Genomic DNA, 19,202 nt, shown 5'->3' on the forward strand with positions numbered 1-19,202 from the left:
CCTGCGGGGGTGGCTCCTAGGGCTCCAGAAGAAGCTACCAATGGGAGTTCGTTGGGTTTTTTAGCAGGGACTTAGCAGTAGGTTCTCAGCCTCTAGGAACACTTAGGGTGACCTCTACCCATACTCAGACACTGCTCTATACTTCTAGAAGCAAGGGGCACCCTAGAGCATCAGTTTTTCTAGGAAGCAGATCCTGCCCTTCAGTTGGACTCCAGCTTTTGGAGAAATCACCTTTGGGTATGTGGATGCCTAGTGTGCCCCGGATCCTACAAAGCCAGATCGCAACATCTTGCCCAGCCGTCACCCTCCACGACAGACCCCATGTGCAGAAGCAAGAAACAGGTCTCCCCCTGAGTACTTGCAGGGAAACACCAGGGGTGGGGGTAACTTGCATGCATTTCTTCCTTTAATGAAGGTGGCACCCAGCCCTCCAGAGGACTCCAGGATAGCCTGGCTATGGGAGCGCACGCATGTCAGAGGGCGGCAGCGTATGGCCCTGAAGGGATGACTCAGGCAGGAGGTGGGAGTCAGACCTGCTACAAGGCCGGGGCTGCCTTAGGTGGGTCGTGCATGTTCTCTGGAGCAGGCTGGTGTCTGTGTAAGGAGGAGAATCAGAGGTGGGGGGCACGAGAAGTCCCTGCCGAGGGGTCAAAGTGGCCAGCACACCCTCCACGTGCATCTCCCTGAACCAGGCCACAAGTCACTCTCTCACTCTCAGCATGGTCGGTTATGTTAACTGCTTAATTTATTTGGTCTGCTCAATGGCCCCGCTTGGGCCCACTCCCCCACACTTGTGGGGACCACTGAGGCACCACCAGCCACACAATGCTGGCCTTCCCGCTGCCGGGAGCCCAGGGCTCGACCCTACAGCAAACCTGCACACTCCACACTTAAGTATGGTCTAGACAGCAAGGAAACTCTGGCCAGAGGTGACATCTAGTCCCACAACTCATCAGGTCTATGTACAGCGTTTCACATAACACCCCACAGATATAACAAGATAGTCTGAACAGCAACCGTTCTCCTGCATCACTCCCACCCACCTCCTCCCCCCCCAATATAACCACCATTGCAGTAAGATCCCAAACCCACTCCTAATCTGTTAAATATGGTGCAAGGTCCCACTTATGGGGAGGCAAATCTACTTGTATTCAAGACCCCACCCCAGCTCTGGAAGCCAGGGTAGAGGGTGTCCCCTGGGCTTTTCAGCACCCACAGCTGTGAGCTGTGGCTCAGGAGACTGGGGCCAGGAGCTCATGAGCTGGGCCAGCCAACATGGGAGGTAGAAGCCAGAAAGCCCGGCTCGGGGAGATGTCCCCCGCAGCACCTCTGCTCTGGGACTCTGCCACCACATCTTGCCACCCAAGCTGCTGCCTGGATCAGGCACAGTGAGGGGTGAGCATCGGCTGCCACGAGGACAAGGCTGGGAGACTGCTGAGATTCCCAGCACCCCGCCCCATACACTGGGCCTGCGACCAGCCACACTGTCCTCCAGAACCCACCTAGCAAAATCCCAGGCTCCTGAGGTGCCTACCAGGGTGTGAGTGACAGCAGCCAGGATACTAGAGCTTTCTAGCAGGCAGGGCCTCTTTCCTTCCAGCCCCAGCCTCTTCCTGCACTTGTGGCTGACTGCTTGTGGGAGGCAGAAAGGAAGTTCCCAGCCAGTCTCCAGCCGCTCAGTTTGAGAACACGGGGGGAAGCTCCCCCTCGAGCTGATGTGGCCCCTGGGCCCGGGAGGTGAACAGAAACCAGCCCTTCCCCTGACTCCTGGCCGGACACACTACAAACCGACTAAGGGACCCTTCAAAACCTACTCCCTTGACCCTGCCCAGGGGAGGGCAGGATGTGGCGTGGAAGGGGGTAGCACCACTGTCACTTCACATCCTTGGATGGCCGCTCACTCCGCCACGCTCTCATGAGAAGTCCTTCTGCACCAGCTGGATCAGAGGCTTCAGAGCCCACAGGCAGGTGCACCTGGGATCCTGCCCAGCAGGTCCAGGTCACAATGATTAGTGTAAGCAAGAGCCTCCCGGAATCCACTGCCAGGGAGTTCCCGAGTGGTCATGAGTAACAGATTCCTCCTGGCACGGGGACCAGGCTTTTTTTTTGTTTGTTAGTTTGTTTTCTTCTTCACAGCTTTCAGGCGAGTGTTGGATTTACAGACAGTAACCAGGCCCCAGAACCTGTGGAGGTGGCTTCCCTGGTGCTGCACCCGCTCGCCTCCTGGGGAGGTAGTAGGGATGGCTGGTTCTGCTTCTAAACAAGCTGCCAATCCACAGGAAGCGCGGAAGGCCCTGCCCACAGCAGGGATGGGGCGCAGAGGGGGCAGTGCTGGCTGTGGAACGCCCCCCCGCAGGGGGCTGGGCCGGGGCTAGGGGGGCGAGTCCCGGGTCAGGCCATATTGCACTGTCACTGTGTGGTCCAGCTCCTCCAGCTCTGCAGGCAGTGGGATGCCCAGGTCCCCAAGGTACAGGGAGAGGGCCTCAAAGGAGTCCTCCAATTTGGAGAATGCTGGTCTAGAAAGAAAAGGAGTTGGAGACAGGTGAGATACGGGGGTGGTGGCGGGGGGAGAGAAAGGGTGGCACAGAAGGCACCCAGGCCTGCGGCTCCACTGCTTCCTGGGTGTCTGACCTTGGGCAAGCCCCTTAACCTTGGTGTACCTCTGTGGGAAACAGGGGTCATGTAACTGCGTAGGATGTTGCTGTAAAGATGAGAGATAATAACACTGGGAGAAGGCTGGTCTGGCAGCTCAAAAAAAGCAAGTCCAGGAGAAAGAAAGCCCATCCCACGTCTTGGAGAAAATGCAACCATCACAGGTGGGACTGGACTAAGTACCCTTTTAAAGATCCTTTCCAGTTCTCAGACTGTTTCCACATCAATGGATCTGCCCCGGGAGGGGCATTTCATAGACTCTGGTAGCCCTTCCCAAGGAGTAAAGCAAACGCCTGGCTCCTAGTGCCCTGGAGACAGCTCAGCTGCCCTGGAACCCGACACCTCAGGCTTACTCTCCCGCCTCCTCCTTGATTCTGCTTAGATATCTTGTCACCTTCTTGGCAAGGCCTACTCTGTATAACTTGCACCCTAAACAATCCTTTCCTCGGCTTGACCCCTTTTTCCATAGCATCTGTCACTTCCTCATATGCAACACAGTTTGTCATATCTATTGTTTATCACTTCCCCTTGTTAGAATGTGAGTCCCCGGAGGGCAGGCCCCTTGGTTTTGTTCACTGCAGCATCCCAGAGCTTACGAACGCAGCGTCTGGCACTCAGTAATATTGTCTGAATTAAACAGACATTTACAATGACTGAGAAGGGATATTAGCAAGCGAATATTGTGTGGCTTAACACTTTCTCCTCATGCTCTTGTTCTGGTGTGACTGAAGGATTTTGGTCCTTTGGTCCATGAAGGAACAAGATTCAGAGCCTCCCACCAGCAAATCCCAAGTCTAAAGTGGATCTTCGGAAATCATTTAAAAATAAAGGTTGGGGGCCTCCCTGGTGGCACAGCAGTTGAGAGTCCGCCTGCCGATGCAGGGGACATGGGTTCGAGCCCTGATCTGGGAAGATCCCACATGCCACAGAGCAACTGGGCCCGTAAGCCACAACTACTGAGCCTGCGCGTCTGGAGCCTGTGCTCCACAACAAGAGAGGCCACGACAGTGAGAGGCCCATGCACTGCGATGAAGAGTGGCCCCCGCTTGCCACAACTAGAGAAAGCCCTTGCACAGAAACGAAGACCCAACACAGTCAAAAATAAAAATAAATAAATTAAAAGAAGGCTCAACATTAAAAAAAAATAATAAAAATAAAAAAACAAAATCAATGTAACTATTTAAAAAAATAAAAAAATAAAAATAAAGGTTATGTGCCAACTGGTTATCTTGGGGGGTATGGAGCTGGGGAGTGGGGAGTGCTGAGGGGCACACTGCTCAGGAGATTATAGAAAACGTATACTTCCTGTCCTATATATTTTGGTAATGTTTGAATTTGTTTTTTAAAAGAAACATAATTTTTGATAGCAGAAGCACAAAGGTTCTAGTTTTCTAATGCACAAACTTAAAAAGACTCAGAATAACTTTGGTAATAATGAAAGCTATAACCTGAGAAGAATAAAGGTAATTTTAAAAGATTTCTTTAAAGGAAGAAAATGGCTAAACGCATAAAGATGCTCACAGTAGTAACACCTATTGTAAGGAGAAACTGGAAAAACCTGAACATCTACATTATGTATATTATGTGTTCATACAGTCTCCTAGTGAATTCCATAGTCAACAAAAATGATAATCTGGAATACTGGGTAGTGACAAAATGCAGAGCAAAATGTAAAGCTTTTCTCTATTTGACATTATAAATGTACAAAACATATGTATTTGGACATGGACGTGGGAATATGGAAACATGGAGACACTTATGCTGTTAGCATGGTGTAGCTTTGGGTGAATTTCCTGCTGTTAAAGTTTCTTTTAACAGCTGTCTCTGGGTTACATCCAGGTCACTTGCTACGATACCCTCGTCTCCCGTCCCCTCGACTGGCATGTCAGGGTTGTCAGGTGGCTTCGGTGGTTGACAGCCATCCTCGAACTCAAGGCTTTTACCACCCCAGTTCCTGGGAAGGGCTTGGGGATGGCTGAAGGCAGGGGCGAGCATCCCAGGACCATGCGGGTTGGCAGACAGGAGCGGATACCAACCTGCTCTCGGGCTCCAGTCTACAGCAGATGGCGGCCAGGGGGAAGAAGGCTGGGGGGCAGTCCGTGGGGACAAACTTCTCCCAGAAGAGCTTCACGTTGAGGCCGAAGTCCAGTGTTCGGGGCAGGCAATCAGGATCTGCATACACCTGCCCAATGATCTGCAGGTGGGAAGACAGTGGTCAGGAATGGGCTGCTGATGTACAGCCGCATGGCAGGGGTGGGCCATGCTGGTGTGTGGACAGGACAGGAAGGATGGTCAGAAGAGGGAGGTAAAAACTGTCCTTGGAGGGCTCCACCTCCCCCGTTTCTCCAAATCTTGCTAATCCAGACTTGTCTCTCGACTGAGAGTGTGGTTACTGAGGAGGGTTTGGAAGAGGCCTCAATGCAGCAGAAGCACAATATTCCCAACTGGCCTCTGGAGGAGCAGCTTCCACCCACCCATCCCTGCCCTGCTCTGTACCCTTCTGTCTGTGTCCCCTGACAGAGTTTAGGCCCTGAGAAGGTTGGCGCTGGGTCTGATTCAAGTCTGAAACCCTTTGGCGCCAGACCAGTGCTTTGTACGCAGTAGGTGCTCAAGTGATCTCTGTTAGAGAACAATATTTTTAAAAACCTTCCTTCATCATTCCAACCGTCCCTCTTGTCTCCTCTACCACATCTCACTCCGTGGGAAGCACAGAAGCCTTTGAATGTATGTACTCGACTCAGTGCTTCAAGACAGACTGAGCTAAGCTCCTGAGGGCAGGACTCTTTCCGTGACTCACTCTGCACCCCACAGAGCCTAGCGCTGTGCCACATGGGCCAGCGCTTCCTGGAGTGTCTGCTGCTCCTTGTTGGGCTGAGGGTGGGGGCAGCACGAGTGCCTGGGGAAGGTGGCACAGAGGGAAAGGCTACATCTGGCCCAAGAGCTAGAAGGACAACCTCCTGCCCTTCCTGGTGAAGTTTCGTGTCCCGCCCACCCCCTTACTGGCCATGTGACCAAGAGCAAGCCACTGCCCCTTTCTGAGCCTCAGCTTCCTCACCTGAATAAGCCCGGCCCAATCCTTCTCATGGCACCAATGAGACTCGAAGGTGTCAACAGATCTGTGATAAACTACACAACCCTCCACTGGTGTTGATTTTATGGCAAGCTACTCATCTTAGGAGGAGGAGGAGCCCCAGTTCTGACTAGGGGGCCGAGCTGCTGGGCCTGCTGCCTCAGTCCCGGCCTCCATGCAGGAGCTCACCTCACAGAGGACAATCCCAAAAGAGAAGACATCCACGGTCTCATCGTAGCTCTTTCCTTGGGGAACACAGGAGAGCAGGCTATTAGGTTTAGTCCCTTCTCTGCTCTGCACTGAGTCTAGAGCCAGGTCAGGCCACAGCCAAGAAACAGGGTTAGAATAGCTTCTGTGGGGATGCCCCAAAGGCTGCCCTGGATAGACACCATCTGAAAATCACCTTTCCTCAGTCCTGTGTGGGCTGCCTTGGAGAAATCTTGTGAAACAACACTGCCCAGGATGAAACTGCATGGGATAGTGAAAGAGAATTGGACCAGGGTTCACATGGACCCTGACACTGCCTGCTGTGTGTTCCTGGGAAGATTCCTAAACCTCTCTGGGCTGCAGACTCCAGAAAGGGTGTATCGGACCATTTCTGAGGCCTCACAGCCCTGTGTGGTTCAAGAATCCAATGAGCATCTTTGGCTGGTTAGAGCATTATCCACAAGGGGGCGCCACACTTCAGTTCTCAGCACGGAGAGAGAAGAAAAGGCAATAAACAGCCTGAGCTCTCAGCTACCCTTGGTGCTCAAAAGCCACAGTCAGACCGCAGCGTGGGCCCAGAATGGGGCACTGGCCAGCTCGCAGGACTGAGCTCAGGGAGGGAGGGGTTTATGAGGTCCAGCCTGGCAGGGGATAAAAACCATCTAGCCCTCAGCTCTGGGTACCTGGCCTTACACTTCACAGGCCTCCCCTGAAGCCCCCAGGGCTCCGCTGAGAGATGCGGCCCCACCTCCCCTCTGGGGCGTCAGGACTCACCATTCAGCATCTCAGGGGCCATCCAGTAGGGGTTTCCCACCACCGTGTAGCGTTTCTTGCGGTCACTCTTGCGCAAGGTACGCTTCTTGGTGGTGGCCTTCTCCACTGGGGGCTTCTTCCTCTCCTCGACTATGAGCCGTGATAGCCCAAAGTCTGCCACCACCACGGTCTTGTCCTGGGAGGACAAGGGCCAGGTTAGCACCTGGTGGGGACATTCCCAAAAGCAGCCACTGGGAAGGGGAGAAAAGGAGTGTAGCAAAGGGCTGTCTTAGCGAATGGGGCTCGGCGTTTGTTTTTTCACTGTCTGCTCTCTGCACAGAGCAGGTTCCCCAGGCCTGGGGGTGTTCTCAGCAGAGGCGCTGGAGCCTGGAGGGGTAAGGCTCTGGGACCCGGAGAGTGGAACTCAGAGGCAGGACAGAGGATTTCTTTTGTTTTGTGTTTTTCTCATCCTGCCTTGTTCCCAGAAAGATTTAAGGCCGTGGCTAGAACCAGGATAAGACAGAAAAAGACAAGGTGGAGGCATTCAGTGGGGGGACGTAGGGGAGATAAGCTCTTCAAACAGCTACAAGGCAGTCATGTGGAAAAGGGATTAAGACTGTTTGGTGTAAGTCCAGAGGGCACAGCCAGGGCCAGTAAGTGGACACCCAGGAAGCCACACTGGAAGTCAACAGGAGTAGTAACATTGTAACAGCCAAAGCTGACCAGCAACGAGGACGGAGGCTGGCCCCAAACCAGTCACTGTGAATTTACTAGCTCTGTGGCCTTGGGCTGAGGCTTCAGGTGCCAAGGCTGTAAAACTGGGTCCTCAGTGAGTTGCTTTCACCATCACAGGGCAAAACCAGGAAAAGCGACAGGGTTCTATGTACAGTTAAGGAACTTCTCAAGTCCCTTTTAACCAAAGGATTTCAAAGCTGCTACTGGGAGGAGGTGGGATTCGTCGGCATGTGTTAGGAAGCCCCTGGAAGACAGAGGAGGGCATTGGAGGCAGCAGGAGGGGCAAGACAGGAGCCCTAGGTGATACCTCTGGTCTAAAGCAATAGGGGACAGTCTCCCTGGTGACAAGGAGGCCAGGAGGACCGCCCTGGGGAGGCCCAGAGTGGTGGGACATACCAGCTTGATGAGGCAGTTGTGCGAGTTCAGATCCCGGTGGATGATACACATCGAATGCAAATAGGCCTGGAACAGAAGTATGAGCTGAGGCCAATGGGCAGTTAATCAACCAGATGGTGACTCTGAAACTGGGGGCCACAGAACCTGCTCTTCTCCCAGGTCATCCCCACCCAGCTTCGGAACCAACCCGGACTCCAGAGCCCTCCTGCTGTCACTCCCTTGTCCCACCGACAACAGAAAGCCAAAGGCCGCCGGGGCTTCCCCTCTCCCTGACGCCATTTCCTGCCCATCCTCTGTTCACTGACCCAACCCAGTGGATGCTCTCTCCTCAAGTCTCCGACTCCACTGGGCCCTGGCCCTTGCAAGCCTCCATCCCCTCTACCCACTTTACTTAGATGCCCCACCTGGGTGCATTGCTCCTGCCCCTTCACACCCTCACCCTCACCCCAGTCTCTGGCTTCAGCCACTCTGGATCCTTCCTGCTGTGAAAGGGCAAGTGGCCTCCTCCTGGTCCAACTGGCTCTGTGCTCCCAACATCCCCCTCCCCTGAGACTCAGCACCCTCCCCACTCCCTGTGGTCTAGTGGTGAGGATTCGGTGCTCTCACTTTGACCTCTCCCTCTTCCTACCCAAATGTTTCCAAACTGGTCTCTACTTGCTATTTCCCCCCTCCAGGCCTCCGCCTCTGGCTCTTGTCATCCTGGAGCCACTTCCTTTCCCTTCCCTTCCCCAGCAAGAGGGGAAGGAGCCACCCCCCAGCCCCCTGCAACCCCCACAGCACTGCTTCCGGCCCCTGGGCTCCTGGAGCTGCTCACACGCCCAGGGAGCTCTTCCTGACCTGCCTGCCACCCCTCCTCCGAGGCTACCCATGCCTCTCCCGAGACACCTGCCCTCGAGACGCCTGCCTTTTCCTTCCGGCCTCCTCAATGTCAGCGCCTCTCAGAGCCACCTTCTCTTCACTGCTGACCCCCACGAACCACCAGCACATCAGCCTCAGCAGATGCCTATCCTATCCTAGCTCTTCCCAAACCCGTTTCCCGACCATCACTCCCCCCCCCCTCCCCCGGCAGTCTGGTAGACGACACCACTGTTCTTCTAGGCACCTCAAGGCGCCCCGGGCCCACCTCCCCCCACCCCTGCTCTCTCACTACCAACCAGTCTCCATTCTGACTCCACCCTGCCTCCCAGTCTCCTGGTCCCACAGCCCCACTGTAATTCAGAAACCTGAAAGGTTTCATGACTCCCAACCCAGGTCTCCCTGCCCTGAGTTCTCCCAACTCCCCGCCAACCTACTGACCACACCAGAGTCACCTTCAAAACAGCACAGCTCTGGTCACAAAATGTTCTTGCTTAAAAATCTTATATGTGTGTCTTTTTGGCTTCCTAAATAAAGTCTGGACTCCTTAGCTTAAACGCAGGGATTTTAATGTCCCCCCTGTCTAATACTGTCTTCATGGACCCCACATAGAACAGCAGGCATTAAAATCTCGGGCTTGGGGGTCAGACCAACTGACCCAAGCTCCTAGCTCCGTCCTTGTGTAGCTCAGCTTCTCATCTGGAACCAGGGCTGTCATGAGAGGTGCTAGTCCCTCAGCTCAGTGCCCGGCTTGGAGAAAGCACTCGGCAGTTGTCACTGTCCCCATCGCTGTGACTGGCACCATTCTTTCCCAGTGAAACAGACTATTTCCTCCTTTCTCCTCCCAGCTCTTTGCTGCTCTCATCACCCCAACCTTGGGGCCTCTCTGCCAAGAGGAACTTTCATGCAATTGGGCTCATCCCATCCTTTAGGGCTCAACTAGAACACAATTCCCAATTCTCTGATTTCCTAGGCAGTGAGGTTCTCTGCTCTCTCTAAGGGCCCTCAGCACCTGGATGCCCCTGTGACAGCAGGGCCAGGCTGCCTCGTGCTAGTTTGCTTCTCCAGTTCGCCTTGCCCATACCCTGTTTGCTCTTGAAGACTGGGAATTCTTTGAGAGTAGAGTTGTAAGTTGAGAACAGCCAGCTGTGGGCAATTTTCACTGGCACAGAGAGAAGCTTGATAAACAGGTGCTGAAGGACCCAGCCCATGCAGGCTGCCCAGGACAGGGTCTCTGCCTTTCAGTGCCTGCCCGCCATCCCTGCACCTCTCCTGACCCCCCACTCCCAATACCCCTGCTCCGCTGGCAGGGCTGTTGGCAGGACTCACCATTCCAGAGGCGATGCCTTTGGCAAAGCTGACCTTCTGCTGCCAGGGGAACGGGTCCTACAGGATGGAGGAATGCCCATCAGAGGCTTCTGGGCCCTGTCCCACTTGAGGTCCGGGCCCCGTGGGTCAACATGATTTGCCAGCAAACCCTCCCTGCCTGTGCCCAGTCCCGCCCAGCACGGCCCTTTGTAGGCAAAGCAGTGGGCCTCTCTGGCCATCATGGTTCCAGAGTAGTGGTGACAGAGGTGTCCCACAGACAACCCACCAAGGCTCTTGGGAACTTTGGGGGTGGCACGCTCACCACGCTGCGCAGAAAGTCCTTCAGCGTGCCCCCCTCGATGTACTCCGTCAGCAGGTTCAGCTTCTTGTCCTTGTACAGCACGCCGATGAACTTGAGCACGTTGGGGTGGTCCAGGCTGCGCATCACCTTCACCTGAAGGAGGGGAGGCCAAGGAGGGTGGGTGGTTTCTTTCTCACCCCTTCCCTCCAGGGAGTCAGATTGACAAATGTGACCTGCATCTCCCACCTCCTATCTCATGTGCTGTGGAGGAAGGCCCCAGGTGGACGGGAATGGCCTCCCAGGCCTCACCCCTGGGAGCCTGCCTTTCTAGGAGCTGCATCGGGGGAACTGGAGTAGGAGGACCCAAGGCCTGGAGGGCAGCACCCAGTGGAGCAATGGAGAGAGGTGGGAGAACCATGTCAACATTCAAGGTGCCAGGCTCCCCGGGCACGGCGTTCAGGTGGGGTCACAGCATCGAGCTGCAGTGAACTGGTCTGTGTTCATGTCCATCACCCCACACTCCACGAGCTCCTCTGAACCACATCTCGCGGTACCCAGCTCATGCTGTCTTTAGTGTTTGTTGCACAAATAATTATGCTGTAATTTAGAGGGGGCAGGGACGTTCCTCTAAATGATTTTTTCTGCCTTAAGAAAGTGACTCCAAACTAAGTTTCCTCTTGAAATCTTTTTTTCTTTTTTTTTTGGTGCCAAAAGCCGGGATTGAAATCATTATTTAGTAACAACTTCTGTCTTCCAACACTGACATCAAACTCCTAACCCCTACACTCCCCTTCTTACCTCAGTCAGAAAAGTCTTCTGTGTCTCCTCGTCACACCGAATCAACTCCTTCATGACCATCACTTTGCCAGTGGCTTTGTGTGTCACCTAAAAGGAGGGTGACTGTTACTGGTGCAGAGACCAGAGGTGGTTCTGGGGAACTGTGTGAAAATCGATGTAACTGGCCATCCCATCCCCTGGAGGACACACTGAAGTAACCGGATAAAACTGACAGAGCTCATGTGTAGAACACACAGCATGGGCCCCGGGGGACTAAGAGGGGAGCACACCCTCCTCCCTGGAGAGCTGGGCATGCACAAAGGAGAAGCAAGAATCTAGAAAAGGGACATGTGGGAGGAGGCGGCGGGGCGGGGGGGTGGGGCTGCTGCCAAGCCAAGCAGGGTCTCTGGTCACCTGACACAGAAGCATGTCCCCTGGGGGAAAAGGAGTCTAGGGGCAGGAGGGTCAGTGCCACAGACATGCATCAGGGAGCTGGGTGGGTTGGGAGTGAGCTCTCCAGCCCCAATGCCCCGAAGGCTGAGACACATGGCTTACCTGACCCCCCCTCCCAGCTCTCAGCAGAGGAGGAGGAGAGAAAGAGAGGTTAGTCCCCAAGACTGTTCAGCAGGGAGGCAGGAGCCACTCCCAGCACCGAGGCCTCTAGGCACCTAAAGACACCCACTGACTGGAGGCAGGAGGGCCACGGGAGAGCTCGTCCCCACCCGGGGCTCCAGGTCCACCAAGCTCACTTCAGCAGCAATGCTGCCCTTCGGTGGCCTGGGAGGGAAGGGGTGCGGCCCTCACACCATCACCTCCAGCCAGGAGTGAGGTCTGGTATCCTGCAGAGCATCGGGGAGGCCATGTGATAAGAAATCCCCAAAAGAAGGTGAGAGGGCTGGGGGGCAGAGAGGTGGCACAGCTGCCACCAGTGCTCACCTTGATGGCCTGCCCAAAGAAGCCCTTTCCCAGGACCTCCCCGTGGATCAGGTCACATGGCCGGAAGATCTGCTGCGAGTAGCTGCTGGAACAGCGGAGGGATTCTGAGCGGCTGATGTCACGGCTGAGCAGGAGGGGCTCCTTTGGGGAGCTGGGGCCAGGGGACTTGGAGATGCTGTTACTGCGCCTGAGGATGAGGAAGGATGAGGGTAGGGACAGGGCAGTCCTCAGAGACCCGCCAGGAAAGCCTAGAGGCAGGAACCTCAGGTCCGCCCTGTCCGTTCCAATGTCTGTAGTTAGGGTGCTGTGATGCGGGAGGGGACTCTAACATCAGACAGATGTGTCGTCTAGGGGCTGCAGACATCTGCAGCCCATTTAAGCATGGTAAAATCACATTCAAAGTGGGAATCCTAAGTACCTCTCACCTGGAATGATGGATTAGACTCTACTAGCTGACAGCACTGTTGATGGAAGTCCACCGCCTTCCATGCCTGCCTGATTTAAGCCCTGACCGGCTTAGAGCGACAGCCTAGTACCACCCCAAACAAGCAAACGGGATTTCGGATATTTTGCACATCTTTGTAGTACCCGTCTGCATTTCCCGAATTTTAAAATAATAAGTGTGTATGATTTTTAGAGCAATAAAGCCACTATGTTTATGACATTTTTTTTTTTTTGGCCACGCCTCGCAGCTTGTGGGATCTTAGTTCACCAACCAGGGATTGAACCCGGGCCCTCAGCAGTGAAAGCTCGGAGTCCTAACCACTGGACCGCCAGGGTTCCCTGTCCCTTCTTGAAAACCTAAAACAACTTTAATTCACCTCTTGCTTTCTAGTTTTCAACGTCTTTACACTTATTAACCCTATCTGTGCCCCTTCTCCAGCCTCTGAGCCCCACGCTTCCCCCACAGGCCATGCTATCCTTTGGGGTCCAGCACTGCTGCCTCCTGTCCAGCTCAGTTCAGTGGACAGAGCCTGACCCTCTGGTTTCTAGGGAAACCTGGCAGTCAGCTGGGTCCCGGCTATGAACTGTGATCCCTGAGGCGGGGGAACTGGGTCAGCACAATCCTCATAGCCCGTCCCTGGCCAGCTGGTTCCCTTCCTAACTCTGCTGGCCTCTGAGAGCCGGCTCCACCTCGTCTGAGGGCCGGCATGGGACAGCGCAGAGCCGGGGTGGGAAGTGGCACCTCAGGGAGCGTCTCCTCAGTGTCCCTTCCAGATTCTCCTTGGTGTCCAGGGGGATGAGGGTGTCCGAGTGTCTGGCATTCTGCATGTGGGGAGAGAGCCGTGCATCCAGCCGCAGCTGGTCCAGGCGCTGGGAGACGGGGTCATGTTCAATCAAGAGCTGAAGCGTCTGGCTCGTCTGGCTAATTGCATCTTCTACCTGTGGCCAAGAGCAGTATAAGGCTGGCTCCACAGGCTGTCCCACTGCAGGTCACCCACTGTCAGCCCAGATGACCCAAGCCAGTGTGGCCTCCAGCTGCCACTAGCCACACAGTGCCCTCTGACAGTCTGGCAGGCCATCCCTGCTGCCCTGGTAACGTGCCAGGCTGACACAGGAGGTCACTAGTGGTCACAGGCTCACTGGCAAGACAAAGAGATAGACTGGGGGTAGGAAAAGGTAAAGGCCATGGCCTGGTCTCCCGGAGGGTCTGTTCCGTGTCCCACTCCCACAGGACACACTGTACCTCTTCCACTCGGAGTGTGCGGACGGGGGTCCCATTGATCTCCAGGATGCGGTCCCCAGGGTGGATGGCATTGCGGTTGTTGGGACTGATGTGCATCCGGTTGACCCTGGGCCAGACAAGAGTTGAGATGGGATGAAGGCATCTTTAAAAAGTGTCTGACCAATTTCTCTTGTGCAGGGATGGCTCACCAGGCCCCAGGCCCCTACTGGCCCCCAAGGCCCAGGCCACTCACAGCGAAAGGCCACACCTTTCACAGGGTGCCCCGTCTCAGTAAAGAGCACCCCCACTCACCCAGAGGCCTAAGCCAGAAACTTGGACAGCACCCTCCCCATGTGGGGTTCCCTCACTGCCCCCCAACCCTCATCATCCTGAAGAATCCTCCATCACCATAGTGACCAACATCCCCTGCCTGGATCTTGCATCAGCCTCCTAACTGGTCTCTGCACCTCTAGGCCTGCTCCTCTCCCATCCCACTTCCACGGCAGCCATCCTTCTAAAATGCTCACCTGGTTGTGTCACCTAGTTGCTTAAATCCCTCAATAGACCTGCTGAGTCTCCATAATCCAGGCCCTCCATGACTTAACAGACCCCCTCTGGCTAGTCCCAACCACTCAATCTACACCAGACACAGCCACAGACTCCCACCTCAGCCCTGAACACAGTTCTAGGCTTAGAGCAGACTTCACCCCACTCCCGCAACCCCAGGACCTCCCCCCTCTGCTGTGAGCACCCAGTGCCCAGCACACAGTAAGTGCACAGTCACCGTCTGCAGGGTTGGCAGACACAGTGCCTCATTACTGTTATTAGGCAGACAGACTCTTCCCCCATCTGGTCGCTGGCCTGGACCTAGGATGGAGTCTTAACCTCTTTCTCCTCCTTCCTCCATTCACTCACTCAACCAACGAAACAATAATCCATGCACACCCACTATGTGCCAGGCACTGTTCCAGGCCCTGGACATGCAGCGTTGAACAAGACTAAGTTCCAGAAGGAACTCGTGAGGAGGACACATGATAAACAAACATAACCAAGGCAGATAATTTCAAAGAGCAAACATGATCTGAAACTTGACACGTGAAAGGTGAGCAATTCTGGCGTTAAGTATCTGGTGGGGAGGAACCTAGGCAGGGAGAACAGTAAGTGCCAAGGCCCAGGCACGGTGACAGTACAGTGAGCCCAGGAGGAAGAGACGAGATGAAGATGTGGGGAGCTCTGCTATGACTCTGGGGTTCCGATCCCCTCAAGGCCCATCTGTGGGCTCTGCTCAAGAACCCCTGCCCCAGACACTCACTCTTTTACTTGCACGGTGGTGGCGTAGCTGGAGCAGGCACTCTCCACGGACACGGAGAAGCCCCGCCTGCCCTCGGTGGTGGCCGGCATGGAGATGTGTGTGACGGAATAGGGCAGCTGGTCCTGGACAGACTCTGTGGAGAGCCTCTCAAACATGGGTGCCAGCACCACCTCGTTGTGGCACTTCCCACTGCGGGAGGAGCAGAAAGGGGGCTGAGAACCCGCAGCCCCACCTGGAAGCCCCCACGTGGCTTCAAGTAACAATATCCATAGCCCCATGTTCACTGCCCTTGCCCGATTCCAGCTGACAAGAATAAGCAGCCTGGGTTCTCTGGGGTGGGCTGGGACTGGGGGAGAGACGGCCTGGGTTCTCTTCACTCTGCCTCTGACTCAAATTAAGCACTGGGCCTCAGCCTGACTTCTTTTATCGACAGAGGCAGTTGGACTGAGTGAGTTCTAAGGGGTCTTTGCCTTTAATGTTCTGGGATCCTTCTCCGAGAGCGCCCTCCCAGGCACTCTCTTCCTCTGGGAGGCTTGCAGGGCAGTGTGGTTATTCTCCCAGTAGGTAAGGACAGAGGGCAGAGACGTTAATCATCTTGCTCACAGCTTTCAGACCTGGTTAAGAGCATTGCTGTGATAGGAATCCAGCATGCTGATACCCCTGTAATCTTTCTGCCTAACTCACAGTGCCACTTGTCCCTCTCTCTTGGCCACTCTTGTAGGGAAGGATGGACACGGGGCCATCATCTTACCAGTAGAGGGTGGCGTGCTGCACCAGGGCGTACGCATCCCCATCCTCAATGATCACCTTGCAGCTCATACAGGCAAAGCACTCTGGGTGGTACTTGAACTCCCCGGCCACCTGTTAGCAGGTGGGGAAAAGGGTAGACAGACATGCGGAGGAAGTGAGTTGTCACTGCTGCTGGAGTGAAGGTAGGGATGGGCGAGGGACCTCCCATCAAGGATCTACAGACCCCAGTCATAATCTACCTTGGCACTCCCCTCCCTCGCGCTTCCAGAGAAAGGGTCAGATGGGTGCCTCCCTGTCATTTCGGAGACTGCAAAAAACTCTTTCGGTCTCAGCCATGAGAACAGGATCCCAGAAGTAATCATCCCCACTAGAAAGGCTCATACTCTCCTTTAAGGCCCTCATCCCATCGTACTGTGTCTCCTCCCTGCCTGCCTACCCACCCACCCCAACACTGGACTGTTAAGTCTTTGAGGGAAGGACCTTACCTGGCACTTAATGGGTACTAAAAAAAAATCTGTTAAATGACTGAATAAATAAAGGGAGAGGCCTTGGCTGATGGGAAGACCAGAAGATGAATGGCCACGGGGAACTGGAGGTACTGACAATGGACTCTGATGACCAAGAGGGGCAGAGATGGAGGGATTCACGCACCATGACAGGTCCCGTCATCAGCAGAGAGCATCCATGGCAGAACTCCCCAAACTTCCCCCAGTAGTCCTTGTGGCAGTATAGCTTCCCATCCTTCTCGTAGTACCAGTTGGTGAGGGAATCCTGGCATTCAGAACATCTGAAAGGCAAGATGAGAACAGAAACTCTCCCGGATCCTTGGAACTAGGCTACACGGGCCGCCCCTGGCTCCCAGGTGTAAGAACAAAATGGAGGGACCTCTTTGATCCAGAGCCAGGACAAGGGAATGTTACAGTTTGCTGCTATCTTCCCAACGGAAGCCAGTCTGAGTGAACAGGACCCCAGAAACCAGCTCTGTATGACCTGCCTCCGCTGGGGGACCTCAACCTTTCTGGGTCTTGAAGCCCTTGGAGAATCTGATAGAGTCAAGAAGCCTCTCCTGGCAAAATGCGCATAGGAGGAAAATGTGCATAGAATTTAGGTATGGGGTACATGTGTATCAAGGGTTGAAGCCTACTCACGGACCCTGTTAAGAACCTCTGGTCTAGACAGCTATCTCGACAAATCAAAGAAGCTCAAAAACCCACCCATTACCAACAGCATCACTGATGTAGCATTCTTTTTTTAATTAAAAAATTTTTTTAAATTGACGTATAATTGATTTACAATGTTGTGCCAATCTCTGCAGTATAGCAAAGTGACTCAGTTATACACATATAGACATTTTTTTAAAAAATATTCTTTTCCATGATGGTTTGTCACAGGATATTGAATATAGTTCCCTGTGCTATGCAGTAGGAACCTGTTGTTTATCCATCCTATATATAACACTTTATGGTGTAGCATGCTTGAGAAAATTATGTTAAGCATAAAGAAACAGTCAGGCAAATCCAGAAAGGGGAGGTCATTCTATAAGACAACTGCTCTTTACTCTTCCAAAAAGTTAAGGCCCAGGGATTAAAAAAGCCTAGAGACACAGAAACCAAATGCAATACCTAAACCTTGTATTTGAATCTGGACTGAAAAAGAAAACAGACGAGAGTGACATTTTTGGAACAACTGAGGAAATCTGAATTTGGACTATACATTAGATTATATTGTAAAATTACTGTCAATTTTCTTAGATGTGATGATACTTTGGCTATATAGAAAAATTTGTAGAAGAAAAAATAGTAAAGTAATAATTAAGGGGAAACTTCAACTGACTTTTAAATAGTTAAGTAAAAAAAAATAAATAAAACATTGTGTTTGTGTACAGATAAAGTGGTTTAAAGTTAGCAAAGGATGGGGCTTCCCTGGTGGCGCAGTGGTTGAGAGTCCGCCTGCCGATGCAGGGGACACGGGTTCGTGCCCCGGTCCGGGAGGATCCCACATGCCGCGGAGCAGCTGGGCCCGTGCGCCATGGCCGCTGAGCCTGCGCGTCCGGAGCCTATGCTCCACAACGGGAGAGGCCACAACAGTGAGAGGCCCGCGTACCGCAAAAAAAAAAAAAAAAAAAAAAAAGTTAGCAAATGATGAGTCTAGGTGATGGACACATGAGTGTTCTTTGAACTATTCTTTCAACTTTTCTATATATTTGAAAATTTTCAAAATAAAATATTGGGGGGATAAAACCAAAACCCCATCGGCGCTGTGTAATACATGCATGTTAGCCCCAGGCCTCCTTTCTGCTCCAGTCACCGTGACGTTCCACCTTTGGTCAGGCCGGGGGGGTGTTCTCGGGCCATGTCTGTACAGACATGCTCGTCCTCACGTCTGATCCTGGTGCCCAGTGCTAAGAGCCCCTTGGCCTGACAAGCCCACCCCACCTCTTTCTCCCTAGTTAACAGACTCTCTGTTCTTGTCATGGAGGCCTCACACCACCCACACTGGCCACATCCTTGCTTTCTGAGAGGCAGGGTGGAGCTGCCTCTTGGTTTGAATCCTAACCCTGCTGCTTACTAGTTATGTCATCTTGGGCAAGTGACTTCACTTCTCTGACCCAGCTTCCTTATCTGTAAAATAGACTGCTGCGAAAATAAAATAATCTGTATTAAAGTGTAGACAGTTTGGGACTTCCCTGGCAGTTCAGTGGTTGGGGTTCCGTGCTTCCACTGCAGGGGGCACGGGTTCAATCCCCGGTGGGGAACTAGGATCCCGCAAGCTGCGTGGTAGGGCCAAAAATAAAATTAAAAAATAAAAAAAAATAAAGTATACACAGTTTCTATAAAAGGTCTAGTGCAGTAGGAACTCAGTAAGTGTTCACTGCTGTTAAAGATGATGATGATAATGGAAGCTCACGTTATCAGCCCCTTACTGCCATCAGCTGGGTGGCTTTTGGACAACTTCTCTCAGTAGCTTTTCCTCATTGACAAAATGTGACTCACAGCAACTATTACAAAGACCCACTATGAAGACTAAATAAGTTAACGCAAGAGGAAAGCCTTTTGCAAACTATGAAGGGCAAGGCAAGTGTATTACAGTAACTTGGGAGTAAATAGGCAAGCACTGTAGATAGAAAAGATAGATATACAAGGTTTCCAACTCCGCTTTCCAAGAGCTTTATAATGAGTTGGGGAAGAGAAATTCTAATCAAAACTTGATTAACAGTGCAGGGTGAGAGGCCACGATGGGGGCTTCTGCCACCAGCCATTCCCACCTTCAGCATTTCCTACTTGTCCTTTGGATGCTGAACTTCAGGGTCCTGAGAGCTGGGTCTGGTGTGAACAGTAAGGATATGAAGTGCCCAGAATGGCTCAGTGAGGACCACAAATTACAGGAGGTAGAGGAGAAGACCCTGTTCTGGGCTTGCAGCTCCAACTCCTCTCAATGTAAAAGGCATGCTGGGGGACTTCCCTGGTGGCGGAGTGGTTAAGAA

General features: G+C 53.3%; 1 protein-coding gene across 4 annotated transcripts in view; it reads right to left on the reverse strand.

Moving 5' to 3' along the window:
• Positions 1-286: 286 nt before the first annotated feature.
• The window catches only part of LIMK2 (LIM domain kinase 2), a 56,134-nt gene continuing 37,218 nt past the window's right edge, over positions 287-19,202 (reverse strand). For all 4 annotated transcript variants that reach the window (XM_079942292.1, XM_079942295.1, XM_079942294.1 and 1 more), the window contains 14 exons: positions 16,370-16,505; positions 15,720-15,829; positions 14,969-15,157; positions 13,678-13,783; positions 13,177-13,373; positions 11,991-12,177; positions 11,076-11,162; positions 10,299-10,430; positions 9,998-10,054; positions 7,814-7,879; positions 6,704-6,878; positions 5,912-5,967; positions 4,689-4,846; positions 287-2,516 (listed from right to left, as the gene is read on the reverse strand). In XM_079942292.1, the coding sequence (XP_079798418.1) occupies positions 2,372-2,516; positions 4,689-4,846; positions 5,912-5,967; positions 6,704-6,878; positions 7,814-7,879; positions 9,998-10,054; positions 10,299-10,430; positions 11,076-11,162; positions 11,991-12,177; positions 13,177-13,373; positions 13,678-13,783; positions 14,969-15,157; positions 15,720-15,829; positions 16,370-16,505 (1,801 nt within the window). In that variant the 3' untranslated portion in view covers positions 287-2,371. The remainder of the gene's footprint in view (positions 2,517-4,688; positions 4,847-5,911; positions 5,968-6,703; positions 6,879-7,813; positions 7,880-9,997; positions 10,055-10,298; positions 10,431-11,075; positions 11,163-11,990; positions 12,178-13,176; positions 13,374-13,677; positions 13,784-14,968; positions 15,158-15,719; positions 15,830-16,369; positions 16,506-19,202) is intronic.

This window comes from Stenella coeruleoalba (assembly GCF_951394435.1).
Source record: "Stenella coeruleoalba genome assembly, chromosome: 14".
Lineage (NCBI taxonomy): Eukaryota > Metazoa > Chordata > Mammalia > Artiodactyla > Delphinidae > Stenella > Stenella coeruleoalba.